The following is a 22,924-nucleotide window of genomic DNA, read 5'->3' on the forward strand; positions in this document are numbered from 1 at the left end:
TCTTAAAACAAAGCTCAAAAATATTTATAGGAATATAAATATATCCAACATCCAAAGAGATAAAATTCACAATGTCTGCTGTCCAGTCAAAGATTACCAGGCATTCGAAGAGGTAAGAAAACATGATTTAATATAATAAAATAACTAATTGAAACCACCCGGAATTGGCACAGAAATTAGAAGCAGCAGAAAAGACAATAAAATAATTACACTAAATGTATTTCGTATGTTCAAAACACTAAGTAGAGTAATGGAAGATATTAAAAAAAAAAGACCAAAATCTATTTTGAGAGATGAAAACTACAGTGTATGAGATGAAAAATACACTAGATGGAAGTAATGGTAGATTAAGACATTGCAAAAGAAAAGACTAGTGAACTTAAAGACAGAAACAATTGGACCTGTCTAAAACGAAATGAAATACACAAAGAAAACAAACAACAGCACAGTGAGCTGTGGGACAAGTTCAAGCTGTCCAATAAATCAAAAACTGGAGTCCCCAAACTGGGGGGAAGAATAAAGAACAGGAAAAAATACTTAAGGAAATAATAGCTGAAAACTTCCCAAACTCAAAATTATAGCTCTACAGACTTAAGAAGCTCAAAAAACCCTAAGCACAAGAAACATGAAAAAAACTAAGGGACATCAAAGTCAAACTGCCAAAACCCACAGATAAAGAGAACATCTCAACCATCAATGAGAAAAAACATATGTAATATACAAGGAATAAAGATTAAGAATGACCTCAGATTTTCCAAAGGAAACATCTCAAGTAAGAAGAGAGTAGAGGCAACATCTTTAAAGTACTAACAGAAGAAGAAAAAACCTGTGTCAACCTGTAATTCTATATCCACCAAAAGTATCTTTTAAAAGCAAAGGCACACCTCATGCACAACCACCCACCACAAAACAGCAAAGGCAAAATAAAGCCATTTTCAGACATAAAAGCTGAAAGAATTACTCTCCAGACAACCTGCAGTACAAAAAATGCTAAAGGAAAGCTTTCAGGCAGAAGGAAAATTACACCAGGTAAAAATATGAGCATACAAAAGAATGATAATCTAAATGGTAACTACACGTTAATTATTACCTACATGTAAATGCATTTAATGTCAGTCTCATTAAAATCTTTTCAAAGATCACTGACAGATAATAATGTATTGTGGAGTATAAAACATGTAAAATAAAATACACAAAGGACGACTGTGATAAATTACAGATGTATAACTATAAGTCCTAAAACAACCACAAAACAACAAAACAAAGACCTATAGTTAATAAGCCAAAAGGAGAGGAAAATAAAATAGAAAGTAATTGATTAATCCAAATGAAAGCAGAAAAAAAGAAAAGGGAACAAAGAATAGATGGGACAAAGAGAACAATGAGCAAGATGACAGACTCAACCCTAACCATATCAATAATTATATTAGATCTAACTGGTCTAATCACCACAATCAGATAGGATAAGAGTGTTACTCAACTCTACACTGCCTATAAAATATGTATTTTAGGTAAAAAGACTCAAACAGGTTAAAAGCAAACAGAAAAAATACATACTATGCTAATATGAGTCAAAAGAAAGCTAATATCATGCCGGAGACCCGGGTTTGATTCCCGGTCCACGCACTTCCCAAAAAAACAAACAAGCAAAACAAACAAACAAAACAAACAAGCAAACAAAAATTCAAGAAATGGTGCTGCAATAACTGGATATTCACATGGAAAAATAACAAAATGTGACCCCACCATAAAGCATACAAAAAAAAAAAAAAAGAAATCTAGAGTGACTAAATTTAAAGCAGATTTCAAAGCAAAGACCAGGGATAAAGAAGGTCATTTCATAATGATAAAGGGTTAATTCATCAAGAGAACAAAATAATTCTGAACATATTTTATATATCTAATAACAGGGCCTCAAAATACATAAAACAAAAACAAAGAGAGCTTCTACGAAAAATAAGCAAATACATAACTCTTGTCAGAAATTCTATTACTCCTCTCTCAACAACTGATTGAACAAGAAGCCATAAAATTAGCAAGGATCAGTACATGTGAACCCTACTGGCCACGCCACCTGACTGACATTTACAGAATACCCAACAGCAGCACAACACACACCTCTTTCAAGGGAGCATGGAACATTTACAAAAATAGCCCAAATACCAGACCATAAAAAAAGTCTCAAATTCTAAAGGATTCAAGTCATACAAAGTATGGTCTTTCACCAAAATGGAATTAAATTAAAAATCAATAACAGAAAGATCCTTGTTAAATCCCGAAAGGCCTCAAATCAAAGACCTCAGTTTCCACATTAAGAAACTAGAAAAGGAAGAGCAAATTATACCCAAAGTAAGCAGGAGAAAGGAAATAAAGATCCAAGTGACAATCAAGGAAAATAGGAAAAAAAAAAAGAAAGAAAAATCAATACAACCAAAAGCTGCTTCTTTGAGAAGTTCATTAAAATTGATAAACCTCTAGCTAGACTGATCAGGAAAAAAGAAAGAAGACGCAAAATACATAAATCAGGAATGAAAGAAGTATCACCACAACAGATTCTACAAAAATAAAGGCAATAACGGAAAATTATTAACAACTTTATAACAATAAATTTGACCACTCAAATGAAATCATCAAATTATTTGAAACACATAAATTACCAAAACTCACTCAGAAAGAAATACAAAACATGAATAGCCCTTTATCTTTAAAAACTGCAATTGTGGTTAAAAACTTCCCCACAGGGCGGGCCACGGTGGCTCAGCAGGCAAGAATGCTTGCCTGCGATGCCAGAGGACCTGGGTTTGATTCCCGGTGCCTGCCCATGTAAAAAAAAAAAAAAAAAAAAATCTTCCCCACAAATGGCTTCAATGGTAAGATTTACCACACATTAATTGAGGAAATAATACTAATTCCATACACACGCTCACAAAAGAAAAAAAAAACGTTTAATGGAGGAAATCCTTCTCAATCTATGAGGCCAGCATTACTCTAATACAAAAAAAAAAGGCGTTATAAGAAAACAGACCAGTATCTCTTATGACCATAAAAGTCTAAACGAAATTTGGGCAGAACAAATCCAACAAAATATTCAAAGACAAAGAAAGAAATGCAACATTGATAACTCACCATAACAGCAATAGTATAAATATATCTATGAACATCTCAATATACAAAGAAATAGCATTTAATAACATTCAACATCCATTCTTGTTAAAAACTCTGATCAAACCAGAAACAGAAGAAAATTTCCTCAACTTGATAAAGGGCATTGACAAAAAACCCACAGTGAACATTTGATTATGAAAGACTGAATGTTTGCTTCCCCTAAGAATATGAATAATACAGAAATATCCACGCTCACAACTTCCACTCGACAACGTATGGTAGGTTCTAGTCAGTGTAATCTGGCAAGAAAAGTAAAAGGTATCCAGGTTGAAAAAAGAAGTTGTAAAACTGTCTTTATTCACAGCCAATATGATTATCATTGTAAAAAATCCAACAGAATCTACAGAAAAACTATTAGAAGTCAGTTTAGCAAGATTAGTGAATAAAAGATCAATAAACAAAAGTAAATTTATTTCTATATACTGCAATGAACAACTGGAAACTGTGATTTAAAAAACAATACCATTTAGGGCAGTGCAATGGTGGCTGAGTGGCAGAATTCTCACCTGCCATGCCGGAGACCCAGGTTCACTCCCCGGTGCCTGCCCATGTAAAAAACAAAACAAAACAAAAAAAAACACCATTTGCAAGAGTATCAAAAATATGAACTACATAAGGATAAATGTGACAGAAGATGTAAAAGACCTGTACCCTGATCACCACAAAAACCACTGAGAGAACTTAAAGATGACCTAGATAACTGGAGAAAATATACCTTGTACATGAGTCCAAAGACCAAATATTGTAAAGAAGTAAATTCTCCCCCCGTTGATCTAAACATCCAAAGCAATCCATCCCTATCATTATCTTACCAGGTTTTGTTCCAGAAATAGATAAGCTTTTTCTAAAATTCACATAGAAATGTGAATAGGCAAAGCAACACTGAGGAAGAACAAAGTTGGAGGATTAAACCAATCTGCTTCAGTACTTATTATAAAGCTACAGTAACCACGATAGATGGTAGAGGCGTCAACACAGACAAATACGTTAATGGAAGAGAAGAAAGGTGCCAGAAATAAAATTACACATATATGGGCAATTAATATTCAATAAAAGTGCAATGATAACACATTGGGGTAAGAATAGTCTTTTCAAAATACTGCACAAATGAATATTCATATGCAAATAATAATAAACTTGGATCTGTATCTCAGACCCTATATAAAGATTAACTCAAAATGGCTCAGAGACTTAAATGAAAACCTAAAACTACAAAACTTCTAGAAGAGAACACAGGAGTAGGTATTTGTGACCTTGAGTTAGGCAAAGATTTCTTAGATATGATACCAAAAACACGATCTATATTAAGGTTTATAGAATAAACTTGTTCATCAATTTAAAACTTTTGCTCTTCAAAAGACAGTGTTAAAGGAATAAAAAAAAAAGCCAGAAATTGGGAAAAAATCTGTACAAATACATATTTCTTTGAGGACTTGTATCCAAATTATGTATTTTTTAAACGCTCAAATTTCAATAACACAACAAATAACCCAATGTGAACATGGGCAAAATACTTGAAGACACTTCACCAATAAAGATATATGGATGGTGAATAAGTACCTGAAAAGATGTTCAAAATCATTAGTTATTGGAGAAATAAAATAAAAATAAGATACCACTACATATCTATTAAATGGCCAAGGTTTAAAAGACTGACTAACAACCAATGTTGTCAATGAGGCAGAGAACTGGAACTCACATACACTACCGGTGAGAATCTAAAACAATACTACCACTTTGGAAAACAGGTTATGGTTTCTTAAAATGTTAAAACATAAACCTGCCCTACGATCCAAGAATTCCACTCCTAAGTATTAACCCAAGGGAAAATGAAATACATGTCTATACAAAGACTTACACACAAATGTTCACAGTAGCTTTATTTGTAATAGTCAAAAAAGAGAAACCACCAAAATTTTCATCGACAAATGAATGGATAAACAAATTGTAGTATGCCCATACAATGATATACTACTTGGCAATAAGGAGAAATAATCTAACTACTGATACACACAAGCCGAGTGAATCTCAAAGGCATTAGGCTACATGAAAGAAATCAGTCTCAAAATCATAAAGTCTACCTTGGGGACATCAGAAATGAACCCCAAGGAAGAGCCGGGCCCTGGCACGATAGGATCCACAATGCCATCTGACCAAAAGGGGGAAGAGAAGTGTAGCAAATAAGGTATCTGTGGCTGAAAGAGTTCAATTAGAGTGGAGGAGCGACACTGAACATCACTCTGACTCATGTTCCAGTTAGACACTGCTACCTATCATAACTTATCAAACCAAAACTAAAACCACTCTGGTCAATCCTAAAAAATACGTAGGGCATTATATAAGATTCTACAAAGATTCCATCCACTAGGGGAACTATCCAAAACCTACAACCTCCAGATGGGTCCCTGGACCAGAAAGGTCCTGAAATGCAGAGGGGCCAGCCTTCCAGAACATCAACTAGTTCCATCCCCATCCCATATTATCGACAGCCCCTTCCAACATGAAAAAGTTAGAATGGGAGTAGCCCAAATACACCTAAACTGTGGGGGAAAGAGCAAAGGTGATGGTGGAGTTACACAGAGAAGGTAGGGTTTAACAAATGAGAATAAGTGCTGAATCATTATACTGATATTTCCTTTAGCCTTCAGTACCTTAGAGTAGCTAGAAGTAAAAACCTAAAATTAGAGACTTCCGGAGAAGATGGCAGCTTAGTAAGAGGCGCGGGTCTTAGTTCCTCCTCCAGAACAGCAACTAAAGAAACAGAAACAATACGAAACAGCTCCCGGAGCCACGACAGAGACCAAAAGACAGCGTACCCCATTCTGGAACGGCTGAACGGGCAGGGAGAATCCGCTGCGGTGAGATACCCGAGGGGCGCGCGTTTTCCCGGCCGGGGTGGCTGGCAACTGGGGTCCCCTCCACGCATGTGGCTCCCCGGTCTGACTGGGAACGTTGGATAGTGGGGCCCTCCCGCCACGCTTGGCGTCTCGGGCCAGCTGGACAATTTGGACCAGCACTCCCCCAAGCCGCGGTGGCCAGCGACCCCCCCCTCCTCCACGCGCGGTTTCCCGGGCCGACTGCGAGATTCGGATTGGCAAGTTAAAGGAGCCACAGCATCTTTTACTGGTGGGACCCGCAGACAGACGAGCGCCACGAGCGCCACCTACTGGGCAGGAAAAGAAAAACAGAGCCCAGAGATTTCACAGAAAAACCTTTCAACCAGCCGGGTCCCACACCCAGGGAAATCTGATCAAATGCCCAGACACCAGCAGAAAATAATGAATGACGCTCGGAAAACTGAAGATATGACCCAGTCAAAGGAACAAACCAATAGTTCAAATGAGATACAGGAGCTGAGACAACTAATGCTGAATATACAAACAGAAATGGAAAAACTCTTCAAAAACCAAATCAATAAATTGAGGGAGGACATGAAGAAGACATGGGCTGAACAAAAAGAAGAAATAGAAAATCTGAAAAAACAAATCACAGAACTTATGGGAGTGAAGGACAAAGAAGAAAAAATGGAAAAAACAATGGATACCTACAATGGTAGATCTAAAGAGACAGAAGCTACAATTAGTGAACTGGAGGATGGAACATCTGAATTCCAAAAAGAAACAGAAACTATAGGGAAAAGAATGGAAAAACTTGAGCAGGGGATCAGGGAACTGAATGACAATATGAAGCACACAAATATACGTGTTGTGGGTGTCCCAGAAGGAGAAGAGAAGGGAAAAGGAGGAGAAAAACTAATGGAAGAAATTATCACTGAAAAATTTCCCAACTCTTATGAAAGACCTAAATTTACAGATCCAAGAAGTGCAGCGCACCCCAAAGAGAATAGACCCAAATAGGTGTTCTCCAAGACACTTACTAGTTAGAATGTCAGAGGTCAAAGAGAAAGAGAGGATCTTGAAAGCAGCAAGAGAAAAACAATCTGTCACATACAAGGGAAACCCAATAAGACTATGTGTAGATTTCTCAGCAGAAACCATGGAAGCTAGAAGACAGTGGGATGATATATTTAAATTACTAAAAGAGAAAAACTGCCAACCAAGACTTCTATATCCAGCAAAATTGTCCTTCAAAAATGAAGGAGGGCGGGCCGCGGTGGCTCAGCGGGCAAGAGTGCTTGCCTGCCGTGCCGGAGGACCCCGGTTCGATTCCCGGCCCCAGCCCATGTAAAAAACAAACAAACAAACAAAATATAATAAAACAAGAAAATGTTTAAAAATGTTTCCCTTTCTTCCTTCCTTCCTTCCTTCTCTGTCTTTCCTTCCTTTCCTCCCTCTCAAAAAAAAAAAAAAAAAAAAAAAAAATGAAGGAGAAATTAAAACATTTATAGACAAAAAGTCACCGAGAGAATTTGTGACCAAGTGACCAGCTCTGCAAGAAATACTAAAGGGAGCACTAGAATCAGATACGAAAAGACAGAAGAGAGAGGTATGGAGTAAAGTGTAGAAAGAAGGAAAATCAGATATGATATATATAATACAAAAGCCAAAATGGTAGAGGAAAATATTATCCAAACAGTAATAACACTAAAAGTTAATGGACTGAATTTCCCAATCAAAAGACATAGACTGGCAGAATGGATTACGACCCAGCAATACCACTGCTAGGTATCTACTCAAAGGACTTAAGGGCAAAGACACAGACGGACATTTGCACACCAGTGTTTATAGCAGCATTATCTACAATTGCAAAGAGATAGAAACAGCCAAAATGTCCATCAACAGACGAATGGCTAAACAAACTGTGGCGTATACCTACGATGGAATATTATGCAGCTTTAAGACAGACTAAACTTATGAAGCATGTAATAACATGGATGGACCTAGAGAACATTATGCTGAGTGAGTCTAGCCAAAAACTAAAGGACAAATACTGTATGGTCCCACTGATGTGAACCGACATTCGAGAATCAGCTTGGAATATATCATTGGTAACAGAGACCAGCAGGAGTTAGAAACAGGGTAAGATAATGGGTAATTGGAGCTGAAGGAATACAGACTGTGCAACAGGACTAGATACAAAAACTCAAAAATGGACAGCACAATAATACCTAAGTGTAATGTAACTATGTTGGAACACTGAATGAAGCTGCACCTGAAATATAGTTTTTTGTTTGTTTGTTTGTATCTTTTGTTTTTGTTTTTTTCTTTTTCCTTTTTATATATATATTTTTTATTAGTATTATTATTTTAATTCTCTTCTCTATATTAACATTCTATATCTTTTTCTGCTGTTTTGCTAGTTCTTTTCCTAAATCGATGCAAATGTACTAAGAAATGATGATCATACATCTATGTGATGATACTAAGAATTACTGAGTGCATGTGTAGAATGGAATGATTTCTAAATGTTGTGTTAATTTCTTTTCTTTTTTTTGATTAATAAAAAAAATTAAAAAAAAAAAAACTAAAATTGTGGGAATTGTAGCCTATACTAAATTCTGAAATCTGTTCTACAACTGATTTTTGCGATGTACTCTGAAATGTATTACTTTTATGTATATATGTTATTTAAAGATAAGGAGGAGTATAACAAAGAAGATGGGATTTAACAAACGAGTATGACTGCTAAATCAATATATTGATATTTCTATTGGTCTCCAGTGTCTTGGAGCAGCCAGAAGAAAAAACAAAAAATCATGGAACGGTAACCCATTCCAATCTTTTAAAATCTGTTCTACAATTACCTGTTAAAATTTATTTGGAAATTTATTGCTTTTTTGAAATATATGTTATATTTCACAATAAAAAAAGTTAAGAAGGGGTGCAAAGGAAGTTCAGTGGTAGAATTCTCACCTGCCATGTGGGAGACCCAGTTCGATTTCTGGCCCATGCACTTCCCAAACAAACAAACAAGCAAAAAAACAAACAAAAAACCAAACAAACAAAAATTCAACAAATGTTGCAATAAAGGGACACTCATATGGAACAGGAATGAAATGTGACCCCCATCATACAGCACACACAAAAAAAGTTTAAAAATATATATATATAGTCTTAAAACTATACAAACTGTCTGATTTCATTTATACGGCATTGTGCTGATTTGAAACTGTTATGTACCCCAGAAAAGGCATGTTCTTATAATCCAATCTTGTGAGAGCACACTGATTGTTGAGTGGGACCTTTCGATTAGCTTGTTTCCATGGAGATGCGACCTCACCCATTCAAGGTGAGTCCTAATCCATTTACTGGAGTCCTTTTAAGAGGGAGACATTTTGAAGAAAACTCTTGACACAGACATTTGGAGATACAGACAGAAATATTCCAGGAGATGCTAAACAAGGACTCAGAGAAATAGCCAGAACCTGGAGAAAGCCAAAGAAAGTAAGAGAGGAAATGCACCATTTTCCCTGGAGAAGTTAAGTGAGGACCCACAGACACTCGGAAAGCCACTGAATCAGAAGCTGAACGCAATGAACTGGGAACAAGGACTAGGAGACACCAGTCACGTGTCTTAGCTGACAGAGGTGTCCCGACTTTCTTCAGAGTCCAGGTATCTCCCTCCTGATACCTTAAACTGAACAATTTCAAGGCCTAAGAACTGTAAATTTGTAACCTAATAAATTCCCTTTGTAAAAGTCGATCCATTTCTGGCATACTGCATTTCAGCAGCTTCAGCAAACCAAAACAGGCATTCTCAAAAAGAGAAAACAACACTGACAGAGAACAGACCAGTGGTTGCCAGGAGTTAGAGAGAGATAAAAGGTGTGATCATATAGGGATAGTACGAGGAAGTCTTTTGAGGTGATGAAACGGTTCTGTATCTTGGTGACAGTTACACAAATGCATACATCTGCAAAACTCCATAGAGCCATACACCAAAATAATCATCATCATCATCACAGAAATTTATAGTGATAGCATAATCTATGCGGTAGACTGAATTATGTACCCCAACAAAAGGCATGATCTTAATCTTAGTCTGTGCTCCATGGGTGTGAACTCTTGGGTAAACAGGACCTTTCAAAGATGCTATTTTTAGTTGCGTGGCCCAACTGAATCAGGGTAGGTGCTAATCCACATTACTAAAAGTCGTATTAAGAAAAGAAACAGGAAGCCAGAAGTCCAAGAAGGACACAGCGAGAAGACAAAAGACAGAAGTCAATAAAAATCCGAAGAGCAGACAAAAGTAGGCAGATTTCCATGACACGGGAAGCAGAGATGCAAGCCAAGGCACCCATGGGTTGTGGCAAGCCAGCCCCAGAACACCACAGGCTTGAGAGCAAGCCTGGCCGACACCTGGATCTAGGGCTTCCAGCCTTCCAAACCTGTGATGAAGCCAGCCCACTGCACTGTGTTTGCTACAGCAGCCTGGCAAACCAAAGCACTCTCTATATACTATATATATACTCTTTTGTTCCCTGCCGTTTTCCTTCGGCAATATAGTCAGGAAATCAATGACTATCAGATTCTAGAGATCTTCCTCATTCTTTTTTACAGATGCAAAAAAATAATCCATTAGATGGATGTACATAGTTTATTCAACTATGTATGGGCATTTAAGCAGTCTCTGACATTTCACAATTACAAACAATTGTGCAATGAATAACCTTGCACATATTGATATAGTTAGAAGTATAGCTTCCAGGGTCATTGCCTAGAAATGGGATTGCAAAATTAAAATTATAAATACGTACGTAGTTTTGTTAAGATACCCTGCCAAATTTCTTTCCAATTAGGTTACAACTATTTGCATTCTCACCAGCAAGGCGTGAGGGTGCCTGCTTTTCCAAAGCCTCACCAAAACAGTATGTTGTCAAGGTTTTAAATTTTGCCAGTCAGATAAGTGAGAAATGGTATACTTAATTTTTTACTTGAGTGAAAAGGGTATTTCTCAATTTTAAATAACTTTTTATAACAGCTTAATTGAGATATAATTTACAAATACAATTCACCCATTTAAAGCAAACAATTCAATGATTTTAAATATATTCACCGCATTGTGCAACTACCACCACTAATTCCTGAACATTTTTACCCTCAAAAGAAACTCTGTACCCAACTCATTTACAGTAACTCCCCATACCCTCCTCCCCCACTACAGGCAACCTATTTTCTGTCTTCATAGATTTGCCTATTCTGGACCTTTCATATGAGTTTTATAGTCATATATGGTGTTTTGTGACTGGCTTCATTCACTTAGCATAACGTTTTCAAGAAATTCCTATACGATTTTTGTTATGGGCATATGTTTCATTTCTCTTGGAGATATATATATATATACATGTATATGTATATCTAGGAGTGGAACTGCTGAAGCATGTGGTACCTCAATATTTAGCATTTTGAGAAACTACTGGACTGTTTTCCAAGGAATCTGTACCATTTTACATTCCCACTAGGAACTTATGAAGTTCTAACTTCTCCACATTCTTGTCAACACTTGTTATTATCTGTCTCTTTTATTCTAGCCATTTAGTGAGTATGAAGTGGTATCTCACTGTGGTTTTGATTTGCATTTCTCTAATTGCTAATAATGTTGAGTAACTTTTCATATGCTTATTGACTATGTGTATATCTTTGGAGAAATGGCTATTCAGATCCCTCGACTTGTCTGTTTTTACTGACTTTTAAGAGTTCTTTGTTTATTCTAAAGTAATGTCCCTTATCAGATAAATGATTTGCAAAAATGTTCTTTCATTCTATGGGTGTCTTAACTTTCTTGATTAAGTCCTTCTGAAGCACAAGCGTTTAATTTGGATGATGTCTACTTCATTTTTTCCTTTGGTTGATTGTGCTTTCGGTGTCACTTCTACTAGGGATGCTCACTGGACTCAAGGTCTGTGGCCAGCTGGAATAATGGCCCCCCGAGGTGCCATGGCCTAAGCTCTAGAACCTGGAATGTCACCTTATGTGGAAAGGGAGCTTTAGATGTGATTAAGGATTCCGGAATATCTGGGTGGGCATAACCATGGAGGTCCTTATAAAAGGGAGGCAGAAAATAAGAGGGACAGCAGTAATATGACAATGGAAGCCAGAAGCTAGAGGGAAGCAAGATGCTGGGGTGACGTGAGGAACTCATGAGCCAAAGAATGCAGGAGGTCTCTAGAAGTTGGAAAAGGCAAAGAAACAGACTCTCCTCTGCAGCCTCCAGAAGGAACACAACCTAGCCAACACCTTAACTACAGACTTTTGCCCTCCAGACTATGAGAACAATTTGTGTTATAAGCCACCAAGTTTGTGATAAACTGCTAAAGCAGCAAAAGGAAACTAATACAGGGTCCAAGGTTTGTTCTGGGGCCAGATACGTAAGAAACCTATGCCTGGCACATGACAAAATTCCAGTCCCCCAGAAGGAAAGGAGACATTCAGCATACACCACATTCACCTGGGTATCTCTGGACTTTCTGTTCCACTAACCTATTTATGCATCAGTGCTATACTTTTTCCAATACATCATGGTTTTAGAGTTTGTTTTAATAATTGCTTGTGATAGTCACCTCTCATAACTTTTCATTTTTCAGCATTTTTCTAGCTATTCTTGCATGTTTATTTATTTTCTTAATTAGACTTGGCATATTTCTTGTTAAGTTTATTCTTATAAGTATTTTGTTGTTGGGCAGGCCACAGTAGCTCAGCAGGCAAAGTTTTCCCCTGCCATGCTGGAGACCCAGGTTCGATTCCCAGTGCCTGTCCATGCAAAAAGAAAAAAAAAATTAAAAGTATTTTGTTGTTGTTGCTCTTGTAAATGGAATGTTTACTATCATTATATTTCCTATCTAGTTATTTTTGTGTAGATGTAAACTATTGATTTCTGTAGATGAATTCTGCTACCTAACTGAATTATTTTATCATTATTCTATAGGATATTACAGTCTCGTTGGTAGCTTTATGCAAAATCTAAAATATTTCAAAATACCTTTCAAAAGAGAAAAAATAATAGAAAAATACACATCATCTATAGAGAAGTGTTTTAGAGAGTGCCCTGTTAGCTGTGAGTAGCCAAGTCCAGGGAACATCAATGGATAGGTTTTCTAGAGGAAACAGAAACATGGCTTAATTAAGCAAGACAGTTCTCTGGAGCTGAGCTAAGATAACAAATGCTGTACTTGAAAAAGCCAAAATCAACAGATTAAAATAGTGTCATAAAACAATGTCACTTAATAAGATGTAACATTTATCCTTAATAACGTTTACAACTAAAACTCTTAAAATACAAGAAACTTACTATCTTCAAGAACATCTAAATTCAACCAATGTGAAATACTAAAGTATTTAAGACCAGAAAAAAACCAAGGATACCTGCTTTTCTACCACTCTTATTTATTCAACATTTTTCTAGAAGCTCTGGCCAACGCAATGATATTGTCAAACATAAATGCGCATGTATGACTAAGTTGTTATTCAGTCATTTTGGATTTATAATACACATGTACACATACAAGAAAGGAAAATGAAATAGAAAACATAATGATGTCAACAAGTCCCAAAATGACCTAAATTATTTTAATATAATTCTGATAAAAATTCAAATAGGAATTTTACATTTTCTTCATAAAATGACTTTACGGTTCATTTAAATATAGAACGAATTAAAATAGATACCGAAAAATGCTTTTGGAATAATATTCTGGTGCACAGGGATGGCCAGCCAAACTAGCTAACAAATATATGAATAAAGCTTTATTACTCAAAACAAATTTAAAACAAATATACAAATAAAGCCATGGGGGTAAAAAATATTAAGAAACAGATCTAAGTATAAAAGAAAATTTGAAAAAGAAGGACATATTGTATAATTCAATAAATGGTATCAATGCAACTGACTAATCATTTAAAAAAAATTTTTTTTAATTTAAAAGCACCTACCTGTACCCATATAATCTAAAATAATTAGAGACCTGAATTTTAAACTAGAAGCGTGGAGATAAAATACAAATGAATATTTAATCTTTATGCAGGGCTTTTTAGGCATGACAGAGGCAGAAGCCATAAAGAACAAATTTGGCCATATAAATGTAAAAATAATAACAGAAAATGAAAACCAAAGGAAAACTTGGAAGAATATTAAATCTTTGCTTTTCTTAAGGCAAAAAGAAAAATTCAAACACCACTGGAAAAAATGAGCAAGACATGATTAAACAATACAAAAATACCTAAGGTTCGTTTCCCAGTGCCTGCCCATGCAAAAAAAAATACACACACACACACACACACACACAAACGTGGAAAAAATATTTGGAAGCCCCTGGCCATTAGAGAAATGCAAATCAAAACCACAATGAGATATCATCTCACACCCACCAGAATGGCCATTATCAACAAAACAGAAAATGACAAGTGCTGGAGAAAATGCGGTGAAAGAGGCACACTTATCCACTGTTGGTGGGAATGTCAAATGGTGCAACCACTGTGGAAGGTAGTTTGGCGGTTCCTCAAAAAGCTGAATATAGAATTGCCATACAACCCAGCAATACCATTGCTGGGTATCTACTCAAAGGAATTAAGGGCAAAAACTCAAACGGACATTTGCACACCAATGTTTATAGCAGCGTTATTTACAATTGCAAAGAGATGGAAACAGCCAAAATGTCCATCAACAGACAAGTGGCTAAACAAACTGTGGTATATACATACGACGGAACATTATGCAGCTTTAAGACAGAATAAACTTATGAAGCATGTAATAACATGGATGGACCTAGAGAACATTATGCTGAGTGAGTCTAGCCAAAAACTAAAAGACAAATACTGTATGGTCCCAATGATGTGAACCGACATTTGAGAATAAACTTGGAATATGTCACTGGTAACAGAGTCCAGCAGGAGTTAGAAACAGGGTAAGATAATGGGTAATTGGAGCTGATGGGATACAGACTGTGCAACAGGACTAGATACAAAAACTCAAAAATGGACAGCACAATACTACCTAATTGTAAAGTAATCATGTTAAAACACTGAATGAAGCTGCATCCGAGCTATAGGTTTTTGTTTTGTTTTGTTTTGTTTTGTTTTTACTATTATTACTTTTATTTTTTTCTCTATATTAACATTCTATATCTTTTTTCGGTTGTGTTGCTAGTTCTTCTAAACCGATGCAAATGTACTAAGAAGCAATGATCATGCATCTATGTGATGATGTTAAGAATTACTGATTGCATATGTAGAATGGTATGATTTCTAAATGTTGGGTTAATTTCTTTTTTTCCGTTAATTAATAAAAAAAAAAAAATATTTGGAAGCTATCTGATATGGGTTTAATATCCAGAATATAAAAAGACTCCTACAACTCAACAACAAAAGACAAACAACTCAATTTAAAATTGGGCAAAGTACTTAAATAGACATTCTCCAAAGATAAACAAATGGCGAATAAGCACATGAAAAGATACTCAGCATCACTCGCCATTAGGGAACTGTAAAAGAAAACCACAATAAACGACCGCCTCACACCCACTAGAATGGCTACTGTTACAAGTGTTGGAGAGGCTGCAGAGAAATAGTACACTGCTGAATGATGGAAAAGTCTTGGTAATGGATGCTGGTAACATGGTGGGAATGTTATGGTGCGGCTGCTGTGGGAAACAATTTGGTGGTTCCTCAGAAAGTTAAATATAAAATTACCATAAAGCCCAGCAATCCCTCTTCTACGCATATAACCAAAAGAAATGAAAGCGGGGGCTCATGCAAATATCTGTACAAAAATGTTCATAGCAGGTTTACCTACAACAGCCTAAAGACGGAAGTAACCTAAGCGTCCATCAATCCATGAATGAGAAAAAACAAAATATGCTGTATACATTTGACAGAATATCATTCAGCCAAAAAAATGAATGAAATTCTGATACAGGCTGCAACATGGATAACCCATGAAGACATCACGTTTAGTAAAATATGCCAGACACAGAAGGACAGATGTTGTCTGATTCCACTGACATGCAATAACTAGAATATGCAAATTCACAGAGACTGAAAGTAGAGTACAGGTTCAGGACGTCATAGGAGTAGAGGCAGAATGAGGAGCTGATGCAAAATGGACGCAGGGCTCCTGCGTGGAATGGTGGAAAAGTTCTGGTAACGGACGGTGGTGACAGTTAAACACCACACTGGGAATGTGATTAATCCCAGTGAACTGCATGCTTAGGAGTAGATGAGGTGGGAAAGTTTAAGTTACGTATGTATTCACAATTTAAAAAAAGAGAAACAGAAGACACCATGACAATAAATGCAGTGCATGATCCTGAATTGGGTCCAATATTGGAGGAAATACCCAAAAGGTCATTAGTGAGACAAAAACGTGGAATATAGATTGTACAGTTTGGCTCTGGGACCAGACACCTTGGACTGGAGTCCTGCAAGCACCACTTACCACTCTACACCTTGGGAATACTACTTCACCTCTCTGGGCTTCAGTTTCTTGGTCTTCAGATTGAGGTTTTATGAAGATTTTAAAATTCTAAAATCCACAAGTTACTAAAGTAATGGTTTAGACAGGTATTTATTACTCATTTTAGTTACAAGGGAAAGAATCATGTGGGGAAGAAAAAAAGCAGCGCTGGCCCATGTGCTAGCTATTATAGCTGATTTCCTAATGACATGTACATCAAAGTTCAGAGTCCCACCCAGGTCTGAAGAGTGAGAAGGGGAGGAGAAAGTCATTTTAAGCAAACTTTGATTCAAAACCTTTTCATTCTCTCAAATCTGAGTGCCTACTATGTACATGCATTCAAAACTGGGTGGAGAAATTCCAGTCTGAATGAAGAATGGCATCCACGAAATAATTTAAGGAGCTCAACAAGGCAGTACATGACTAACTGCCAAAATGAATGATGAGTTAACAGAGACAATCCAAGTTCTGAGAGATGGCAAGACTGGAAAGAAAGAGGGAAAATTGGGAGGTGAGTACCTATTGCAGTCCGTCCTTCCCCAAGCCCCTCCCTGGGGGGTTGCTGGAGAGAGTTTGGACTGTGGGTGCAGAAAACTGGTAACTAACTAGATATACAGGGTGAAGAGGAAAGGATAAAAGCTAAGCAATGTGGCAGGGAGAATAACCGTGTCCTTACTAAAAACTGGGAACCTGTAAGTGGAACAAGGAAATTCTACCCTGGACCATGTTCAGTAGGCTGCTGACCAAGGGGCCGCGGGAGAGCTGGGACTGACAACCAGGCAGGATGACAACCAAGAGGGACAGAATCAGAGGAACCAAGGGAGAAAAGTTCAAAGGAGCAGCTCTCAGCAGTGCCTGATGCTGCTCAGGAAAGACAGTACAGGAAAATCCAGCTGGTCTTCCAAAGCCAATTGGAAAGCTCAAGTCACGCAGTTGGAAGAGAATTTCTAAAACATAAGCACCCCAGCAAAGACCTTCTTTCCACCACCACCCAAAAGTATTGGCTTATTGCTACCCCACATGATAACAAATTAGATGATTTCACATCTACTCTCAAAGCTGATCTTTTTGGGAGGTACCTGTGAGGATCTACCGTAAGGTAGACAAAAAGGAGGGAATCAGTCATGGGCAAGGGGAAAAAAAGGTCACTTTTTCCAACTACAGGATAGTACCGAACCGCTTTTAGCAAAAGCAAGCCACCACAATCAGCCAATAGCTCATCAGTCCAGCACTTATTCACGTTCTATTCAATAGGCCCTAAACTAAAAGGCAGCCACCCTATCCCCACACAGAGGATTAAAACACCACACTCTCAAGAAAATGGCCTTTTAAAATACTTCTACATCATAAAACAAGAATTTAATAAAGAAAAAGTAAATGCCCCTCCTAATCAATTCAACCAGCATAAGACAAATCACTGTTTGGTTTCTATCTCTTTTCTTTTGGCCTTTATCCCTAAATCCTTTGTTCCTGTCCTTTGTAGAAAAAAAAAAAGTGCGCAAAAAAAGCAAAGCATGCTGGTAAACAAATTCAACTGTAAATTAAGTTGTCACAGCCTAAAATATTCCTGAAAATTTATCCAAGTTTATATTTACTAGGTATAAACTTTACCTTTAAATTTATAATAAATGAAAAAGCACCATGCTTTCCCAAAACCCATTTCACAATGAAAATACATTATGCGATGCATGATGCTTTAAAAAAAAAAACTTTCCATTTTTGCACATAATGAATTGATTTATAATTCAAAAGGCCATTAAAAATTATAGGTTGAATATACATACCCACACATTTTCACTCTATATTTATATATTTTTTCATTACACACACATGTACATCTATACATGAATTTTCACTATTCCCAAAATCGAGACATCAGCCTCAACCTTGATGCCAATCCAGAGATTGTTATGTGTACTAATTATAGTAACTTTCACCTCTGGCAACTCTTTCAAAGTACTTACAAACTTTAAAATGCAGCCAAAACATCCACCATGGCCCTCTCCCCTAGACTAGTGATAACACGCCCCGAAGTAAGTTAAGATGGATGTTAAGGCTTATAGATGTTAAGAGGAATGGCTCACGTGGCAGACCCGAGAAAATTAACCTCTAGTCAAACATGAAAAACTGCTTTAGACAATCAAATTATATCTGCTGCTTTGATTCAGATGATAAGTTTTTTTGCAGGTTTTCTCATGAAATTCTGCAGCAATAGAGGAAAAATATACAAACATACAAAATACTCAGACAACCATCATTGAAATTAGAAATAAATCTTAACTCTGAAAAATTAAACTAGTTTATACTACTTAAATAGATGCAAAAAACCCTCAGGATTTAAAGAGACAAACTGAACTTGGCTATCTTCACAAACGTGCCGCAAACTTGCTGTAAAAACTCAATAGCACCCTTTTGAAGCAAACACTACATCAGTGTCCCATCAAATGCCAAACTTGTGGCGTCACAATCATGTAAGAAAATCAATTTCATTTCACCTATCACTCAAAACAAAACCAATACTGGATTCTGATCGGCAAGAAGGTTTAAGGCACAGGCCCTTTCTGGAGATAACCTTTGTGGAAATTTTTATTAAAACCAGATCCAAGTAAAAGCTATCACGGGCAGAAGCCTACGTTCTACAGGAGAATGAAAATTATCAATATCTTGAATAGCTAATTTGCACATATTGTTCACTGAGATACAGCATGGACCACAAAAGATGTCCGATTCAGCAACGAGGACCATGGACTGATTCAATCGCGGCGCATACTATACATCCTGACAGGTATTCTCTGCCACCAGCTCTCACGCACACCTATGAATAGGAAAGCGTGCAAGGAAACATATAAGCTATGCAAATGACAAATTAGCAAGTAATTTCAGGCTGGCATTTCTCAAATTCAGGGTTTGTTTACTGAACTGCAGCCAGAGAATTAGCATATAAACTGTCTGGTGAAAAAAATAAGCATCAATAGAATGATAGTACAAACCTAAAGGTTTACTAGATTTGACGATTATTTCATTTTCCTGTGTGCTAATGGCCCTTGACAGTCATTCACCCAAACCCATGCTCAGGGCCTACTGTGTGCCTGGCCAGGTGCTGGGAAATAGCAAGGACATAGGTTCCTCTCAATTCAGGGAGATACACCCGTTAACGTAGTCTACCTTCCAGGTTCACCGAACGCCAGCCGCACACACCAGACCGTACCGGGCACCACAACCACAGATGAAAACACTCAAATTTAGCTGCAGCTCCGGAGCCAAAGATGGGCCACAACAACCCCAGAGCTAACCAGTCCTAGATCAGCGGTACTTCATTTTGGAAACAATCTAGCCGCTGTCAACTAATCCTTTCTATAGAGGGCAATTCCCTGAATAACAGGCATCTGTGTTAACCCAAACTAAGGTTGCTTATGGAGTTAAAGAAGGGAATGCAACGTCTTAACCAAAAATAAACAGTAACTTACAGTACATCTGCACTTTAACACTAACTTGGTTTGCATTTGCGATTGCCTCCATAACAAGGAAAAAAACAAGTGCCTCTAGTCATAAAGTACAACATTATCCTACAGTTACTGTGGAAAGAAACTATTTTATGTAGTGACAGTTTAGCCAAGTTTTACTGAACCTTTTAAAAACCATTCACTTTTGGTGATTTCATCATGAAGGCTCCGCGATCACCCCACGTTTCCCTAGACTCAAAAACAGGTAGTACCCACAAAAACACACAGATTTGGTCTTCTAGATCACGAAGTAAGTGCCGCTTTTGAAGTCATGCGATAAAGAAGGGTTTTTTTTTTTTTTTTTAGAGAGGACAGCCCTCATCTGCAAATTACAGGTCAAAGTTTGCGAACTAGAAACCTGACATTTGTTTTTAACATCTTTCACGTCAAAGATAGAGGAACCGAACTGAGTCCCTTAAAAGAATTTTTTCAAAAAACGTAAACGGGCTTTCAGTAGCTTACCACAGAGCTAAGTGGAATTGCATTTGTGGTTAATAACCTAAACGACCATCAATGCTGCAAAGCGATACTGACCAGGAAAGCTGAAGAATCGACCAGACAGCCCCAAAGAAATGTGTGAATAAATTCAAAGCAAAATTATGGAAGCCGCGCGCTGTTTTCACTACACTTCAGAGTGAGCTCCGTTTTGCAAAGCCGTTATTAAAATCGCAACCGAAAACAAAAAAGCGTCCGAACATTTGCTATTCGCCCCCGTCAGGGCTGACCACACGCCCCGCTCGGCGCTGGGCCGGGAGGCAGGAAGGCAGGACAACTCGGGCAAGTTCCGAAACGGCAGTGACCGGGGCCGGGGCGCGCGAGGGGGCTGCGGGAACCCCCCGGCCCCCCGGCCTCCCCGCCAGCCCCGCGCCCAGCCCGCCGACCCGGGCTGACAGCCGCGGGGCCCGGCCCGAGACACCGGCCGGGCGACACCCACCTTCCTTCTCGGCCCGCGCGGCGGCCACGACGAGGCTCATCACCAGGGGCAGCGCTCCGAGGAGGCCGGCGGCCGCGCTCCGCGGGCCCCCGCCACGGCCGGCCGCGGGCTCCACAGCGGCGCCGGCGGACGTGGGGGCGGAGGCGGCTCCGGCCGCTCCTCCGGTCACCCGCTGGCCCATCCCTGCCGGCCCGGGCCGCCGCGCTCTCCGTCCGGCGCGGGCCTTCTAGGCGAGGCGGCGGCGGCGGCGCGGGAGCCGTGGTCGGGGCTCCGGCCGCGGTGGCGGGGCGACAGCGGGCCCGGGGCTCGGGCTCGGGGCGCGGGTCCGGGTCGCTGCGTGCGGGAGGGCGCGAGTGTCAGTCACGGCCGCGGCCTGGCCATCACCCGCAGCGAGTCGAAGCCGAGAGGCCGCGGGTCAAGCGCGGCGGGCGGCCATACTGGAAGCGGGCAGGGACCGCGGGGGCCCAGGGCGCTGGCCTGAGGGGCGGGGCGGCCCTTGGCACCGCCCCCGCCTTCCTGAACCCTGGGTGACCGCCAGGCGGCCGGTCCGAGCCGGCGTCCGCGGGGCCGAGCTCCTTGTCCCGCTCTCGGAGACCCACAGCCTCGCGGGCGGGACTGGAAACAGCACAACCCCGACCTGCCACCGCTGCCCCGCGGGGGAGGAGAAGGGAGGCAGGGCCCGGCTTGGTCGCCAGGACTTATAATGGCCGCGCGCGCTTCGTGAAGTGGGTGACAGAGGTCACGTGGAGACGGGGAGGCCTGGCCGCGCAGCCGCGTGGAGGGTGGGCGGGGCCCCCAGGGCCGGATGCGGCTCCTCCCAGGTGCCGGGCTCCGGCAGATGTGAGCTGGTTGCTCCTCCGACGTCCGCGGTCTCCTCCGTCGCCCGGCACTACCTGCCCAGCGAGGGCGTCTCAGGGACCCCGCCCGGAAAATCCTTCCAGGGACTCCTCCCGGGCGCGCCTCCGAATGCCCCGGGGCTGATTCAGTGCCTTCGCTGGAAGCCTCGCGCCCCGGGCTGGGCCCGCTGGGCGGCGGGATCTCCTCTCTGCGCGTGCACAGAGCCGCGGTGAGCCTGGAGGGAGAGGACGGACCGCCCTCGGAAAAACGTCGCCTGGCCGCACTGACTTTCTCCGTCGTGGAATGAGTCTTAAGACGTTTCTGCTCACCTCTTCGTGGCCCAGATCGTGCACCCTCGCCTCTAGTCTCCTTCACGAGGCCACCTCAAGCCTCTGAGCCCCACAGCTGCCCCTCTTGGAGCCCTTTCCGGCTGCTTTGAGGTTCTGGGTATACGTGGTTTTTCTTCTTTGCAAGACTACGAGGGTCTCGAGGAGGGGCCCTGTCTCTCATATTTTAGAAACTTCCCCTACGTCCTAGCCCACAGCCATTTTACTTTGCTCAGCAAATCTGTTGAGTAAATCAATATATTTTTCAGGCCAAGCCCATAATGCATCGTAGAACCAACCACCTGGGAAAATAAGATTTCAGAAAGACTTGCAAAAGGAGCTCAACGTGACCTATGCAGTAGTCAAGCAGTTAAATGTATGCTCTTGAAAATGATCTTACCCTCATGATTTAAAAGCAGTTTTATTTTTCTGAATATTAGTGTTAAAATTGATTCACATTTTGTTCTTGATGTAACAAAATAGGAAAATCCCCATATAATTATCTCTAAATTGGCTTTTCCATAGATAGAAATAGATAGATAGATAAGGCAAGAGATTTTTAGAGAGCTTTTAATCCCCTGAAGATATCAAGCCCAAGAATATATAACTGAGTGCACTGAGGGTTCCAGTGTGCCAGAGACTCAGCAGCCCTGCCCCCAGTGCTAGGTTCAAGGCAGACAAGCCTCTCCCATCTTGACATGCTCAGGCTCTCACACAGGGATGAGCTGCAGCCCCCGATTGCCGGAGACTCAAGAGCTGCAGGGAAAGTAACTTGGAAGTGTCTATAATTGGAGCGTAGACATGTTCCATGG

The 22,924-nt window shown here is 39.7% G+C and overlaps 1 protein-coding gene across 1 annotated transcript in view; it reads right to left on the minus strand.

Annotated features, from left to right (window-relative positions):
* TMEM131 (transmembrane protein 131) overlaps positions 1-21,130 on the minus strand; it is a 249,430-nt gene extending 228,300 nt beyond the window's left edge. The window contains exon 1 of the mRNA XM_077133816.1: positions 20,950-21,130. Coding sequence (XP_076989931.1) covers positions 20,950-21,130 — 181 coding nt within the window. The remainder of the gene's footprint in view (positions 1-20,949) is intronic.
* Positions 21,131-22,924: the final 1,794 nt, after the last annotated feature.

The sequence above is a fragment of the Tamandua tetradactyla genome, chromosome 17 (assembly GCF_023851605.1).
Source record: "Tamandua tetradactyla isolate mTamTet1 chromosome 17, mTamTet1.pri, whole genome shotgun sequence".
Lineage (NCBI taxonomy): Eukaryota > Metazoa > Chordata > Mammalia > Pilosa > Myrmecophagidae > Tamandua > Tamandua tetradactyla.